Here is a 17,347-nt window from a genome sequence, read left to right on the forward strand (position 1 = left end):
GTCGACAGCTGGGGCCTGGTCGGCCTGCGAGCCGGACGGGCGGTCGGATTCTGCTTTTCTGTCCATCCTAATGAATGGACCGTCGAGGTCACCAATGTAGCGCGTCGATAAAGGCAAGGAGCCAGGTATTTCGGGAAGGTATATTTTATTGTATCGTGGGTCTCAGACGGGTCTAGTCTGCCGGAATGGCTTGGCGCCCAAACCTTGTCCTTATATACCTGAGTCCAGGACCGCCTCCCGGGACTGGTCCATTCCCGTGCCGAGGGGTCGGTAGTAGTATGGCCCGACCCTTGGGAGCCGCCACAAGGACATTTAATAATTTTCCAAAAGGTTTGGGACTAATTTGAGCAGATGTGCTCATAATTGAAGTGTTACTTCACCCAGTCAATTCCTGAAAAGTCAGAGTTGAATTCTACTGGAAGTGATTTAGCTGCTCAGCTCATTGTAGGAAATTATTGGAAATGGGAGCAATTGTTACTAAGTTCCTTTATTTCAACTATATTGTCAGACTCTACCTCGTGTCTATTGAGGCATGACTGCTTCAGTTTTGTTCTGCCCAACCTTCATCTATCATTCACCTGTCTATCCAAAACTCATGCCCAACTTTCACATGATTCTAGTTACTCATTGCCGACAGATGCATGACTTGCATTAGTCCAACAAAATGATCCGATAAATATCCAATTGTCTTTATTTTGGTTTGCATAGCTTCATCCTTCCATCTTTATAACCACCAGTCTTGGAACTATTGGAAAACCTTTGATTTGGGCTCTAGCATAGTAGATTGACATAGCAGATCAATAGCATATGAGATCTAGCTGGCTTTCCACTTGACACTGAACCACTTGGACAATAAGAATGTGTACATCAGGCTGTTGTTCATGGACTACAGCTTGACGTTCAGCCCCACGGTCCACTTTACACTTACCATTAAACTCGGATACTGGATCTCTGCTCCTCTCCGTGCAATTGGATCTTGCACAGGCTGTGAACAGTGGGATACTATGGGAATTGATGTTTTGGGTCATTGCTGCTCGAAAGGTTGACTTCCTTATCAGCAATCTCCTTCGACGCAATTTGCAACACTTCTTGATAACCATCAGCACAGGGCACCATGAGGCTGTGAGTTCAGTCCCCTACTCTACTCTCACTATCTGTATGACCGTATAGCCAGACATAACTCCACCACCAGATTTAAATTTGCCAACTGTTGTTGGATGAAGAATTGGTAATGATGAGTCAGTACAGATTGATTATCTGAATGGTGCCAGCACAACAATCTTGCTCTCAGCATTTGCAAGATCAGGGAGCTGATTGTTGACTGGAAGAAGGGAAAGCCAAGTTTTCTTGAACTTGACATCATCGATGGGACAACAGTAGAGCGAGTTCCTGGCAGTGGCTTACCTCTGAAAGTCTATCTTCGGCCCAACACATTGATACAATCACAAAGAAAGCTCATTAATGCTTCTACCTAGAAGGTTCAGTATGTCACTGAATACTCCATCAGACCTCTACATATGTAAGATAGTGAGCATATTGACTAGTTACATCAAGGTGTGCTTTGTTAACATGAACACCCAGGAACAAAAGAGGCTACAGAAAGTGGTGATCATTGCTCAGTCCAAGGATATTGTAGTCCCCACCATCGCAAGGATGTACAGGAAGCACTGTATCAAAAATGGCATCTCATATTGTCAAAGACCCACACCACCCTGATCGCACTTTCATCTTGTTACTGCAGACAGGAACCTGAGAACCATAACCTTGAGGTTCAAGGACAACTTCTTCCCATCAACCATCAGGCTCTTGAACCCCACATTGCACAACCCTAACTCAGCAACGATCTATTTTGTTTTGGTTGCGCTACTTACTTTGGTTTCCACTATTATGGTCTGGTTACTGAGCATTACACAATTTATTGATTATTATATAGTTATTTCGACTTTCACCGTACCTTAATTGGTACACATGACAATAAACTGACCTTTGAACTTTTATTTGTTGTATGCCAAGAAGCTGTAGCAGATACAAATTTCATTGTCCATTCCTGTTGCATATGACAATTAAACACACCTGCTCTTGAGCATATCCTATTTTATTTGTGCCACCATTCAGTATCAAAAATTTGTATAATTTTCTAAATCTCTTAATTCTCCATTACAATTAAGTCACCTGAAACCTACCTCTAACCATTTTTTTGTAATTGAGTTGTTTTATCTATCCCCTTATGTGGTTCAATTTCAAATGTTGTTTGATGCTTTCTTGAAACATTGGGATGTTTTACTGTTTTTGTATAATGTCATAAATAAAAAATATTGAAAATACACAAAGCAGGTTGTAGCGAGAAAGGTTCATGTTCGAAATTGTGATTTAAAAGAGATTCTAAGGTGTCATTTTTTCTGTTGTAACGTATTGAAATCTTGCAGATCTTGAGTTGATTTTCAATTTTGCTGAAGTTGTATGTAGAATTTTAGATTGTTAAAAGAGTAAGACTTCCTAATACAAGGAGTAACTGGAATGGTGGGTATAATAAATTTAGTTTATTATTGTTGCATGTACCGAGATACAATGCAAAGCTTTGCGTGCTATGCAGTCAAAGAAAAGGCTATACATGATTACAATCAAGCCATCCACAGAGTACAGATAAAGATAAAGGGTACAGCATTTAGTGCAAGATCAGCAGCAGCAGCAGTCGCAGCAGCAGTAGCAGCAGCAATCGCAGCAGCAGCAGCAGCACCAAGCTGTGTTGCTTGGGAAGTATTGTGTGGGGATAGAAAGGAGTAAGACCTGTGTGATCTCCCGGACAAGTTTCGATCGCCTAGCTTGGGGTCGGAGAGGAATTTCCCGGATTTTTCCCCCCAAATTGGCCTGGGTTTTTTATCCGGTTTTTCGCCTCTCCCAGGAGATCACTCAGTTCTTTTGGGTGGGCGGTTGGAGCAGCGGCCGGGCGGTAGGTTTAGAAACCGAGTACGGGGCTTTGTTTGGGGAGTATGAGTGCCAGGGCAGTTTATTGTTCTGGGTGTCGGATGTGGGGAATCTGGGAGTCTGATAGTCTTCCAGACATCCACATCTGCGCCAGGTGCGACGAGATGGGGCTCTTAAGGGACCGTATTAGGAACCTGGAGCGGCACATTGATGACCTCCGTCTGGTCAGGGAGAGTGAGGAGGTTATAGAGAGGAGTTACATAGAGGTGGTCACTCCAAGACCACGGGAGGTAGACAAGTGGGTCACGGTTAGGGGGGGCAAGGAGCAGAGGCAGGGACTAGAGAGTACCCCGGTGGCTGTACCCCTTGGAAATAAGTACTCCTGTTTAAGTACTGTTGGGGGGAACAGCCTACCTGGGGGCAGCGACGGTGCCTGGGCCTCTGGCACGGAGTCCGGCCCTGTTGCTCAGAAGGGTAGGGAAAGGAAGACGAGAGCGATAGTAATAGGGGACTCTATAGTGAGGGGGTCAGATAGGCGATTCTGTGGACGCAGTCGGGAGACCCGGATGGTGGTTTGCCTCCCTGGTGCCGGTGCCCGGGATGTGTCTGAGCGTGTCCAGGATATCCTGAAAGGGGAGGGAGAGGAGCCAGAGGTCGTGGTACATATAGGTACCAACAATATAGGTAGGATAAGGGAAGAGGTCTTGAAAGGAGAATTTAGGGGGCTAGGAAGAGAGTTAAAAAAAAGGACTTCCAAAGCAATAATCTCAGGCTTACTACCTGTGCCACGCGATAGTGAGAATAGGAATGGAGTGAGGTGGAGGATAAATACGTGGCTGAGGAACTGGTGCAGGGAGCAGGGATTCAAGTTTCTGGATCATTGGGACCTCTTCTGGGGGAAGTATGACCTGTACAAAAAGGATGGGTTGCATCTGAACCTGAGGAACCAATATCCTGGCGAGGAGATTTGCTAAGGTAATTGCGGAGACTTTAAACTAGTACGGTTGGGTGGAGGGACTCAAACACAGATAGCTAATAGGCAGTGTGTGAGGCAGGAGGCAGAAAAGGGAAACACTCAGACCCAATATGTAGGAGAGAAAGAAAGGAAAAGAAATAAACTGAGAATAAGAAATGATGGGTCCCTTAAATGTGTATATTTTAATGCTAGGAGCATTGTAAGAAAGGTGGATGAGCTTAGAGCCTGGATTGACATCTGGAAGTATGATGTTGTGGCGATCAGTGAAACATGGTTGCAGGAGGGTTGCGATTGGCAATTAAATATTCCAGGATTTCATTGTTTCAGATGTGATAGAATCGGAGGGGCAAGAGGTGGGGGTGTTGCATTGCTTGTCAGGGAGGATATCACAGCAGTGCTTTGGCAGGACAGACTAGAAGGCTCGATTAGGGAGGCTGTTTGGGTGGAACTCAGAAATGAGAAAGGTTTAGCAACACTTATAGGGGTGTATTATAGACCGCCAAATAGGGAACGAGAATTGGAAGAGCAAATATGTAAGGAGATAGCAGATATTAGTAGTAAGCACAGAGTAGTGATTGTGGGTGATTTCAATTTTCCGTACATAGACTGGGAATCACATTCTGTTAAAGGAATGGATGGTTTGGAGTTTGTAAAATGTGTGCAGGATAGTTTTTTGCAGCAATACGTAGAGGTACCTACCAGAGAAGGGGCAGTGTTGGACCTCCTGTTGGGAAATGAGACGGGTCAGGTGACGGAGGTATGTGTTGAGGAGCACTTTGGGTCTAGTGATCACAATGCCATTAGTTTCAATATAATTATGGAGAAGGTCAAATCTGGACCAAGGGTTGAGATTTTGGATTGGAGAAAGGCTAATTTTGAGGAGATGAGAAAGGATTTAAAAGGAGTGAAATGGGACTTTTTGTTTTATGAAAAGGATATAATAGGGAAATGGAGGATATTTAAAGATGAAATTTTGAGGGTACAGAGTCTTTATGTCCCTGTTCGATGGAAAGGAAAGAATAATAATTTGAAAGAGCCGTGGTTTTCCAGGGAAATTGGACACTTGGTTCGGAAAAAGAGGGAGATATACAATAAATATAAGCGGCAGGGAGTAAATGAGGTTTCGTGAGGAATATAAAGAATGTAAAAGGAATCTTAAGAAGGAAATTAGAAAAGCGAAAAAAAGATATGAGGCTGCTTTGGCAAGTAATGTAAAAGAAAACCCCAAGGGGTTCTACAGATATGTCAATAGCAAAAGGATAGCGAGGGATAAAATTGGTCCATTAGAGAGTCAGAGTGGACAGCTATGTGCTGAGCCGGAAGAAATGGGGGAGATATTAAACAATTTCTTTTCTTCGGTATTCACCGAGGAGAAGGATATTGAATTATGTGAGGTAAGCGAAACAAGTAGAGTAGTGATGGAAATTATGAGGATTAAAGAAGAGGAGGTACGGACACTTTTGAAAAATATAAAAGTGGATAAGTCTCCAGGTCCTGATAGGATATTCCCTAGGACATTGAGGGAAGTTAGTGCAGAAATAGCAGGGGCTATGACGGAAATATTTCAAACATCATTAGAAACGGGGATGGTGCCGGAAGATTGGCGCATTGCGCATGTTGTGCCTTTGTTTAAAAAAGGTTCTAAAAGTAAACCTAGCAATTATAGACCTGTTAGTTTGACGTCTGTGGTGGGAAAATTAATGGAAAAGATACTTAGGGACAATATATATAATTATTTGGATAAACAAGGCCTGATTAGAAACAGTCAACATGGATTTGTGCCTGGAAGGTCATGTTTGACTAATCTTCTTGAATTTTTTGAAGAGGTTACCAGGGAAATTGATAAGGGCAAGGCTGTGGATGTTGTCTATATGGACTTTAGTAAGGCATTTGACAAGGTTCCACATGGAAGGTTGATTAAGAAGGTTAAATCGTTGGGTATTAATAGTGAGGTTGCAAGATGGATTCAACAATGGCTGAATGGGAGATACCAGAGGGTAATGGTTGACAATTGTATGTCAGGTTGGAGGCCAGTGTCTAGTGGAGTACCCCAAGGATCTGTGTTGGGTCCACTGTTTGTCATTTACATTAATGATCTGGATGATGGTGTGGCAAATTGGATTAGTAAATATGCAGATGATACTAAGATAGGTGGTGTAGTTAATAATGAAGTAGAGTTTCAAAGTCTACAGAGAGATTTGGGCCTTTTGGAAGGGTGGGCTGAAAGATGGCAGATGGAGATTAATGCTGATAAGTGTGAGGTGCTGCATTTTGGTAGGACAAATCAAAATAGGACGTACAGGGTAAATGGTAGGGAATTGAGGAATGCAGTGGAACAGAGGGATCTGGGAATAACTGTGCATTGTTCCCTGAAGGTGGAATCTCATGTGGATAGGGTGGTGAAGAAGGCATTTGGTATGCTTGCCTTTATAAATCAGAGCATCGAATATAGAAGTTGGGATGTAATGTTAAAATTGTACAAGGCATTGGTGAGGCCGAATCTGGAGTATGGTGTGCAGTTCTGGTCGCCAAATTATAGGAAGGATGTCGACAAAATGGAGAGGGTACAGAGGAGATTTACTAGAATGTTGCCTGGGTTTCAGCACTTAAGCTACAGAGAGAGGTTGAACAGGTTGGGTCTTTATTCTTTGGAGCGTAGAAGGTTGAGGGGGGACTTGATAGAGGTTTTAAAATTTTTAAGAGGGACGGACAGAGTTGACGTGGGTAGGCTTTTCCCTTTGAGAGTGGGGAAGATTCCAACAAGGGGACATAGCTTCAGAATTGAGGGACAAAAGTTTAGGGGTAACATGAGGGGTAACTTCTTTACTCAGAGGATGGTGGCTGTATGGAATGGGCTTCCGGTGGAAGTGGTGGAGGCAGGCTCGATTTTATTATTTAAGAGTAAATTGGATAGGTATATGGATAAGAGGGGATTGGAGGGTTATGGTCTGAGAGCAGGTAGATGAGACTAGGTCAGAGAGAGTGGTCGGCATGGACTGGTAGGGCCGAACGGGCCTGTTTCCGTGCTGTAGTTGTTATATGGTTATATGGTTATAAAGTCTGATTTTTAAAAAAGCTCAAAGGTTTCTGATGAGATGGATGGGTGATCAGGACTGCACTCTAGCTGAGCTGATGAAGGGCCGTTCAGTTGCCTGATGACAGCTGGGAAGAATGGTGTTTGTTAAAATCATGTTGGATGTTCAAGTGGAGGAAAGTGTGGGGGGAAGCAAGGAAAGTGGTAAATTCAATGTTGATAAAAATACCACATCACTTCCACTGTCTATTAAATTATGTAATAAATGTAATTTATATAATAGAGATCTACTTATAACTGACATTATATCCCAACAGAATGTCTTCAGAGACTTTAAAAAATAAAAGGCCATGGAAATTGCCCAAGCCTTCTATTTTATTTTTGCAACCTATCTTGGAATCAAAGTTTTGGCTTTGTAGTTTGTTGAATGAACTAAGTCAAATGAATGCATTTACCATAGCTATGCCAATAACTACACAGGTATCACAAATGGATCACCTTTATTGAACTTTTGTTTATTATATTATCTATTAAGTACTCTGAAAGTGAGAATTTCATTATTCTTTGTTACATATGACAATGAAACAGTCCTAAATCTTGAATTATCAAAATGCCTCACTGTTGATAAAAACACTGTATGCCTCAATGCTGAATTGCTTTACTGGTGTTTAACTTAGCAATTAAAGTCACCAGAATATTAATTCTTCATATTCAATGTAACACACAATGGATGTCTTTGAGGTCAAAAGGCAGTAAATCCACAAATACAATCTGATACCATTCCCAGAAACAAGTTTAGAAACAGATGGTAATAGCCTGTATTTTTAGTTTCAGCATTAATAAAGCTTGGCAAATAAAATCAATACACTGGCTTTCACAAAGTTTTGGTGATAGTTGAACATAAAGAATGTCAGACAACTTAAAAAAAATCTTGATTACTAGTTATATGGCATTAGGCCTTAAATTATTGTAAATCCAAATTTGGAACTGGACAGAGTACCTCAATTAACCTTTTTAATACTCCTTCATTGACAATTATGGATTGCTAACCATTTAATCAGCCTTATGAGATTGTACTAAAATCCCTGAGGAATATCTCTTTTTCACACAAGAAATGTGTTGGCAGCACAGTGGCACAGCAATAGAGTTGCTGCCTTACAGCGCCAAAGACCCAGGTTCAATCCTGACTACTGGTGGTGTCTGTACGGAGTTTGCATTCTCCCTGTGACTGCGTGGGTGTTCTCTGGGTGCTCTGGTTTTCTCCTAATTGGCTTTTGTAAATTGTCCCTGGTGTGTAGGGTAGAACTGGTGTATGGGTAATCAATCGCTGGTTGGACTCGGTGGGCCGAAGGGCATGTTTCCACTCTATCTCGAAAACTAAAATTGATTTCCTGCTCATTCCATGCATACACAATTTCTGCTCTATTTCAGCTAAATATTTGGATTGTACTGCCTGAAAAGAATGGTGTTGAAAGCTAATTCAAAAGAACTAGCACAGAAGGGCAAAACTCTGCAAATGTATTACAAACCACTTTGCCTTTGAATCACTATTACAAGTCTTTCCAGCTGACAACAAAATGCCATCAGTGTTTCTTTTAACTATCTTTCACAGTTAAGATCAATGAAATATTGCTTTATTACCATCTATCGTGCTAAAATGTTGATCTGGATGAGGTTGGCTTTGTCAGTATGTGAAAGTTGCTGTTTTCTTTGCTTTATCTTCAAAAGTTGATTTCCTTCCAAAGCATGTTATATTTTCGGACTCAATAATTACTTAAATTAATGAAACTAAACTTGTCAGCAAGATTCAGTTTCCTTAGCAAGCTGTTCATCCTCCATTCTCACAGCATCTGCAAAGGAACAAAAAAAAAATTCTATTTATAAAGTAAACTATTTAAAAATTGGTCTAGGTTGTAAAATGCAGTTGCTTACCATAAGACACGTTATTCTAGTAGTTATCCTAATGTCAGCTGAAAACTATTGTGACAACAATCCTTTCTCAACATGAACTCCACTATGAGTTATGGTAGATCAGGGTGGATGTATTTATTTATTATTCAACAAGATTTAGTCCGCTGTTTTGGGAGATTTGGTGGCCCTATTAGTAAGATTTAGTTTCTGTTGCAGTTGCTGTATGTTGTCATCAGTTTCACAGCATAAAGATGGCATATTTAATCATTACAATCACAGAATCTGGGGTCATACTTTAGGTAGTCTTTGGGGAAAAGGTGGGAAATGCAGGAAACCACAATGATTACTCTCAAGATGGGGGCATGAGAGAACAAGATATAATAGCATAGCTGAACAAGCCAACACAGCAATACGTTTTTTCAATGTTGCAGCAAAACTTATCAAAGGAGAATAGGAATCCCCAATCTTACAAATAGTATTGAAACGGAGAAAAGAACACTTGATTGTAAAACTGGAGGAATAGATCTATGGTTCTGTAAACCAAGATAAAGAGTTTAAAACGGGCATTAGATTAGTCATGATATTAAATGGTGGAATAGAGTTAAAAGGCCATGTCGTCTACCCCTGTTTTGAATTTATGTAGTGGGTTAGGAAGAAGTCTACATGGATTACAAAGGCAAAGGAGCCAGAAGTAAATAAGACACAGTAAAGGGGCAGTAGTGTAAATTCCTATGGATATTCATCAGCTACATGAGTCAAAGCTTGAAAGGATTTTAAAACTGCGTGTTAGATCAGACATGATATTTAATGGTGGGCAAAAAACTTTCAATGGTGGGATGGTTTTGAGGGGTAATTCAAAAGCTTGAAAGCATATGCCACCAGTTAAGAACCCCCTCTCGCAGTTATCGGGCTCTTAAATGGTCTTAAGGATGAATTTCCCAGTATTCTAATCTACCTCATTGTGGCCCATGCACTTTATTAATTTGCACTTCCTCTTGCTGCAACAAAATATTCTGACTTTTGTTTATTTTCTCTTTTGCATTACCTGACATGCTCATAGTTTCACAGTTAAAGCATAGTTTAACGGTAAAACTGTCATCAAGGGAGAAGAGAGATTTGTAAGCTTATATCCAGCATTGAAGCTGAGAGAGAACCACAATTTTTTACCAAGAACAACTACATTTAACACAGACATTCATAGAAACATAAAAAATAGTTGCAGGAGGAGGCCATTAGGCCATTCGAGCCAGCACCGCCATTCATTGTGATCATGGCTGATCATCCACAATCAGTAACCCGTGCTTGCCTTCTCTCCATATCCCTTGATTCCACTAGCCCCGGAGAGCTCTATCTAACTTTCTTTTTAATTAATTCAGTGAATTGGCCTCCACTGTCTTCTGTGGCAGAGAATTCCACAAATTCACAACTCTCGATGAAAAAGTTTCTTCTCACCTCAGTTTTAAACGGCCTCCCCTTTATTCTTAGACTGTGGCCCCTGGTTCTGGACTCCCCCACTCCCCCACTATTGAGAACATTTTTCCTGCATCTAGCTTGTCCAGTCCTTTTATAATTTTATACGTCTCTATAAGATCCCCTCTCATCCTTCTAAATTCCAGTGAATACAAGCCCAGTCTTTCCAATTTTTCCTCGTATGACATCCCTGCCATCGCAGGGATTAACCTCGTGAACCTAAGCTGCACTGCCTCAATAGCAAGGACGTCCTTCCTCAAATTAGGAGACCAAAACTACACACAATACTCCAGATGTGGTCTCACCAGGGCCCTATACAACTGCAGAAGGGCCTCTTTGCTCCTATACTCAAATCCTCTCATTATGAGGGCCAACATGCCATTAGCTTTCTTCACTGCCTGCTGTACCTGCACGCTTACTTTCAGTGACTGCTGTACAAGGACACCCAGGTCTTGTTGCACTTCTCTTTTACCTAATCTGACACCATTGAGATAATAATCTGCCTTTTTGTTTTGTTGTCAAAGTGGATGACCTCACATTTATCTATATTACACTGCATCTCCCATGCATTTGCCCACTCACTCAACCTGTCCAAGTCACCCTGCAACCTCCTAATATCCTCTTCACAGTTCACACTGCCACCCAACTTTGTGTCATCTGCAAACTTGCTAGTGTTACTTCTAATTCCATCATCCAAATCATTAATTCACAAAATGCTGGAGTAACTCAGCAGGTCAGGCAGCATCTCGGGAGAGAAGGAATGGGTGACGTTTCGGGTCGAGACCCTTCTTCAGACTGATGTCGGGGGTGGGACAAAGGAAGGATATAGGTGGAGACAGGAAGATAGAGGGAGATCTGGGAAGGAGGAGGGGAAGGGAGGGACAGAGGAGCTATCTGAAGTTGGAGAAGTCGACGTTCATACCACCGGGCTGTAAACTGCCCAGGCGAAATATGAGGTGCTGCTCGTCCAATTTCCGGCGGGCCTCACTATGGCAATGGAGGAGGCCCATGACAGAGAGGTCAGACTGGGAATGGGAGGGGGAGTTAAAGTGCTGGGCCACCGGGAGATCAGTTGCGTTAATGAGGACCGAGCGCAGGTGTTCAGCGAAGCGATCGCCGAGCCTGCACTTGGTTTTGCCGATATAAATAAGTTGACATCTAGAGCAACGGATGCAATAGATGAGGTTGGAGGAGGTGCAGGTGAACCGCTGTCTCACCTGTTCAGACTGATGTCGGGGGTGGGACAAAGGAAGGATATAGGTGGAGACAGGAAGATAGAGGGAGATCTGGGAAGGAGGAGGGGAAGGGAGGGACAGAGGAGCTATCTGAAGTTGGAGAAGTCGACGTTCATACCACCGGGCTGTAAACTGCCCAGGCGAAATATGAGGTGCTGCTCCTCCAATTTCCGGCCGGCCTCACTATGGCAATGGAGGAGGCCCATGACAGAGAGGTCAGACTGGGAATGGGAGGGGGAGTTAAAGTGCTGGGCCACCGGGAGATCAGTTGCGTTAATGCGGACCGAGCGCAGGTGTTCAGCGAAGCGATCGCCGAGCCTGCGCTTGGTATAAATAAGTTGATATAAATAAGTTGACATCTAGAGCAGCAGATGCAATAGATGAGGTTGGAGGAGGTGCAGGTGAACCGCTGTCTCACCTGTTTTTTAGTACATCCAAATCATTAATATATATTGTAAATAGTTGCGGCCCCAGCACAAGCTGCCCTAAGAATCCATCTCAGGAGCACTCTACAAACCCCCTTTCTTGGGGTCCAGAACCAACCTGATTTACCCAGTCTACCTGCATATTGAAATCCCCCATAACCACAGTGCCATTACCTTTGTTACATGCCAGTTTTAACTCCTGCTGTAACTTACACCCTATATCCGGGCTACAGTTTGGAGGCCTGTGGATAACTCCCATTAGTGTCTTCTTACCTTTACAATTCCTCAACTCTACCCACAGTGACTCTACATTGTCAGTCTCTATGTCACCCCTCGCAAGGGAATGAATTTCATCCCTCACCAACAGAGCTATCCCACCTCCTCTGCCCACCTGCCTGTCCTTTCTATAGGACGTATAACCCTGAATATTCTGTTCCCAGTCCCGATCCTCCTGCAGCCACGTCTCTGTAATCCCCACAATGTCATATCTACCAATCTCTAACTGAGCCTCAAGTTCATCCACTTTACTTCTAATACTTCGCGCATTCATATATAATACTTTTAATCCATTGCTCATCTCACCTTCGTGTGCTTTCTGTCCCGTTAATTCTGGAGTCTTTCTTAACTTTTCCTATACTCTTTCCCTTGAACTCCATCCTTGTCTATCCCATTTGACCCTCCCCCCCCCCCCCCCCCCCCACTATTTAGTTTAAAATAACCCGTGTAGCAGTGGCAAACCTGCCTGCCAGAAACATTCCATAAACATTATTTGCTTTGACAAAGAAATATGAATGTTAATCCACCTGATGGCCAGCTCAATAGTTGGGACCTCAGTGGAAAGCCAAGATGATCACCTGGTTTCTTTATTCAATAAGATGTAGGAAGGTTAATTCTAAAGTTTAATTTTTCCAGTGATCTTGATTTCAAATACCTGTACTTTAGTTCTATTAATGCACATGTTAGATGCCAGAGATTGCTTTCTGTTTCACAATTATGATCATTGCTGGGAGCTTCATCATCTTAACTACAAAATGCAGAGTTTGTATACCTATCCTAAGAAAGAAAATTAAGGAAAACAGTTGGGAGACATGAAAAATCTCAGTATGTTGGGGGGAGGGGGGGGGGGGGGGTGTCATTGCTCTTTAATATTTTATGTTTGATGAAGTGCTTTAAAAAGAACAGTGAGCAGTGAGTAAAGGATCATAACAACAGGGATAGTTTTGAAGTGCAACTCTGGTACAGTAGCTGGATGCTTTTCTGCTCAAAGTGTTTTATCTATTGCTCTCTGACTTTATATCATGCTGAGCAAATCTGTCTAAATATTGGCTTCTTCTGGGTGAGGATCTCTGGAATAGCCACGACGATCACTTGACGTTATGAATAAATAAAAATGAATTAACTACATTCAGGCAAATAATTAACTAGTTTGTGCTTTACAGGTCACCAAACTGTCATAGATTCGATAATCTATGTATACTACAGGGTGCTATAATAGATGGTAACATCATCAATCTTATGATTAGTAGCAGCAAACTCCTTTTAAGAATGGCTATTAAAATGCTTCCTGATTCAGTCAACCACGACCCTATTCAAATGGTTGGTTACATGGATATTATATAGCATGGTGTAAAACAAAGATGTATTTCTACCCCCACCAAGTAAATCAGATAGGTTTGTACAATGAACATCACTGGAAAAAGATTTAGTGTCAATGCTTTCTTTTCACTGTAATTAATCATGTAAAGTTATACCAGTAAGCCTGCTTTGTCTTCTACCAATTCAGATCAAATATGATTAAGTATTTGTTTGTCTCTTTCCCAGTTATCTGTGGTTCTTTTGGACATTCAAGTATTTATTGTACTTAAATAAATATTTTAATGTAGTGTCAGCTTTACTCACCCATTATGTTGTTTAATTTTCTTATGGTGTCCATATTTTCATCGTTTCTAAAGCCATTTGGGTGCATTCATCTATCTGTTCATAATCATCGTCCGAGTCGAAGTTTGACTTTGTCATTTTACTGGAGGATTTTCTTGCTTTTGTTTTAGATAAAGTCTTTGAGACAACGTCTTCCACTTGTTCATAGTCATGGTCACTGTCACTGTCGGAATTTAACTTCTGTACTATATAATTGGAAAGAAGTGGATAAGAAAATGTTATATTTCAGAATGTTACGATCAATTGGACATGAGCGTGATTATCCTGAAGGACCATAAATTTTCTCCACAGTTCTCAGTGTTGAAGTACTTTGCTTATGTTCCCAAATTAGACTTCTCATTTTAGGGGATTTAAAGTTTTCTCATATAAACTGGGACGCCATTATTAAGGGCTTAGAAGGGGGAAAAGGTGGGAGTTTATTGAGTACGTTCAGGTATGTTTCCTCAGGCAATATAAAGCCTCACCAAGGAGAGGGGGAATATTGACCTTCACTTGGGAAAAATAGGGCAGGGCAAACGACCGAGGTGTCAGTGGGTGACCGTAGTTCTATTAGTTTTAAAATACCTATGGAAAAGGACAGAACAAGTTAAGTTTTAAATCGGAACAGAGTGAAATTTGACAGTATGAGGCAGGACTTTGCAAAATCTAATAGGAGTAGGTTGTGGGCAAAGGGACATCTGTCAAGTGGAAGGCATTTAAAAGTGAGGTAACAAGAGTTCAAGATCTGCTGTGAGTGAAGGTCAAGACTGGTAGGAGCAGGCAGCCTCAGATGACAAGCGATATATTTAATCGATAAGGCTTCCTTGGCGTTAACTGTCTTCATTTAATGCTTAATTTCTATAGTTATTTACTTTCATGGTAACTGCTATAAAAGTAAATAACTAAGTAAATAAAAGTAAATAATTAACAATGCAGTCATTGATCAATTCAGCAGCTGAAATAAGAATAATAAGAAGAAAGGAGGCAGGATAATGTAATCCTTAAATCTGTTCATAAAATACTTAGTCATAAGTTTGAATTTTAGGAAGAGAAAAGGAAAAGCTAATGAAACTGAAAACTTAATTAAATATAACCTTCCTTATTAGGGGAAGTAGAAAAGCCAAATTCAGGGCAAGAGTCAAGAAGCAGAACATAAAGATCTCCTATCTTACTTGCAGCTGTATAAGAATGTGTGAGAACAAAAACAGCCAAGAAGCTAGCAGGTAAGAGAAAGCACTTGCATTTAGACAGTTCTTTATTGAAGTTAGGGTACCCCAATATCACTGAAACTGATAAATATTTTGAATATACTGTTTTAATGTACGAAATGTGGCTGCCAATTTGGATTCAACAATGAAGTAGGTTAGCAGACTATTTGCTTTTGGGCTTGGCTGAGGACTAAACATAGCCCAGGAAACTGGCAAATCTATCCCGTTCCTTATATCGTGTCTGGTATCTTTTATGTCCATTTGAGTAAATAAATGGAGTCTTGATATGACCTCTTAATGAAAACATCTTCAACACTACTTCACTCTTTCAGCACTTGAATTACATGATCGAAATTCTGGATTTGATCATGAACCCACTTTTTTGATCGAGGTACAACTCTGCTATTATTGAGCTAAATCTGACTGTCTGATCTCAATAATCATGAACATTGGTTGAGATAGGGGGGCTAGTCCTTCAATGAAATGGAGATCTTGAATGCTAACATAACTGACATGATTGAAAACAAAAAGGTCTGATAAACTGAGTGGTACGTTTTGAAATTAAGATGTTTTGGATCAACCTTAGTTGCAGTCTTTCTTGTAGCACGAGTGTAGGAAGATGTATAACACTAAAAATACGTGTAGAATAAATAAAATGCCCAAAAACAAGTTGGATTAGAATGGAATGACATAATAGAAAATTGGTAGAATTTCTGTTATGGTTGTACAGATTTCTGGTAAGAGACCGTCTGGAATTCCAAATTTAGTTGGACACATTTCTTGCTGAAGTGATGAATTGGTCTTGGAAGGGATTCAAGATGATGCCCTGCATAGACGTGGCGGGCCAAAGGGCTTCTGTGCTTTATGACATTGTGACTCTAATTATGCAGTGGTTAAAAACTCGATAAGCAATGGCAGCAAAAGTGACAATTAATTATTGCCATCACAAGCTAACAGAGATATCAACAAAACAATTTATGCAGTCAGCAAATGAATGACTTTGTGAATGGATCAAGTTGACGTTAATTTACTCTGCGCAGCAATCTCTTCCCAAATGAACCCTATGGACGTGTTACCTTGAGGAGGTTCAGCAGTTTTCTTTTTTTCAGCAGTTTTCTTTTTTTCAGCAGTTTTCTTTATTTTCATTATTTTAGTATTTGCATATACATCTTTACTTTGTTGCTTGAAAATGAGTTTTTCCGAGATTGGTGGCAACTCTTTGCTCTTGGTGACTTTAGATTTGTGGCTTATAGATGATCTCTTTGATAAAATAAAGAAACAGTTTACAGAGCTATTTTCTTGCTATGTCCGTTTTAAAACACATTTTTTCCCTCTTTTGTGGGCAGCGTGGTGGCGCAGTGGTAGAGTTGCTTCCTTACAGCGCCAGAGACCCGGGTTCATTGGGGACCAATTAAACTATGTGCTGACCTAAAGTTCCTGATTTGGGCCGCTGTATAGTTAGTTCCTTGTTCACTTACTATTCCTCGTGTACCTCAACCCAAACATATGGATTTGTTTCTTGGTCAGGGTTTGACAACACATTATTTTATAGTGTTATATATTGTTCACGTTGCTTTAATTTAGAGATACAGCATGGAAACAGGCACTTCAGCATACAGAGTCCACACTGACCAGTGATCAACCATTCACACTACTGGTTCTATGGTATCTTATTTTCTCATCCACTCCCTACACTCTAGGGGCAATTTACAGAGGTAAATTAACCTACAAATCTGCACATCTTTGGAATGTGGGAGGAAACCGGAGCACCGAAGGAGCCCCACACGGTCGCAGTGAGAACGTGCACCCCACACAGACGGCTCCGGAGCTCTGGATCGAACCTGGGTCTCTGAAACTGTTTGGCAGCGGCTCTACCAGCTGTGCCACTGCGCTGCCCTACATTGTTAGTTGGTGAAATTGTGATGGCATCATAACATTTAAATTTATGGCCAGTAAAAGGCTGTATTGCAGATGACAGCGAGCCCATCGATGATGAACATGTTGAACGTTACCTTTCTGCATTGCACATCTGTCTCTTCCTGCATCTTCAATGAGTCAAAATTTTAGAAGCATTGTACAATGGCAGTACAATCACCACAGTGATTACAGCTGCTGAAATCAACAGTTCAACACCACCTACAGTTAGAATTACAGTTGGGATGGCCATTACTTTCAGGCTTTGTTAGTGAACCTGAAGTGAATTAAAAGAAAAAAAATACTTTGCAAACAATTGTATCTCACTGAGT

At 41.2% G+C, this 17,347-nt stretch overlaps 1 protein-coding gene across 2 annotated transcripts in view; it reads right to left on the reverse strand.

The window, feature by feature from the left end:
* themis2 (thymocyte selection associated family member 2) overlaps nt 1-17,347 on the reverse strand; it is a 47,519-nt gene that overhangs the window by 3,636 nt on the left and 26,536 nt on the right. Inside the window, exons 5-7 of one of the 2 annotated variants that reach the window (XR_013548981.1) lie at nt 16,178-16,361; nt 13,876-14,099; nt 8,577-8,785 (exon numbers count right to left, since the gene is read on the reverse strand). Coding sequence is in view for 1 of the 2 variants with exons in the window: in XM_078423125.1 (XP_078279251.1) it covers nt 13,897-14,099; nt 16,178-16,361 (387 nt within the window). In the remaining variant the exon portion in view is untranslated. Of the gene's footprint in view, nt 1-6,760; nt 8,786-13,875; nt 14,100-16,177; nt 16,362-17,347 lie in introns of those variants that run through there. The other variant, XM_078423125.1, reaches the window with a different exon arrangement.

The sequence above is a fragment of the Rhinoraja longicauda genome, chromosome 27 (genome assembly GCF_053455715.1).
Source record: "Rhinoraja longicauda isolate Sanriku21f chromosome 27, sRhiLon1.1, whole genome shotgun sequence".
Taxonomy (NCBI): Eukaryota; Metazoa; Chordata; class Chondrichthyes; order Rajiformes; family Arhynchobatidae; genus Rhinoraja; species Rhinoraja longicauda.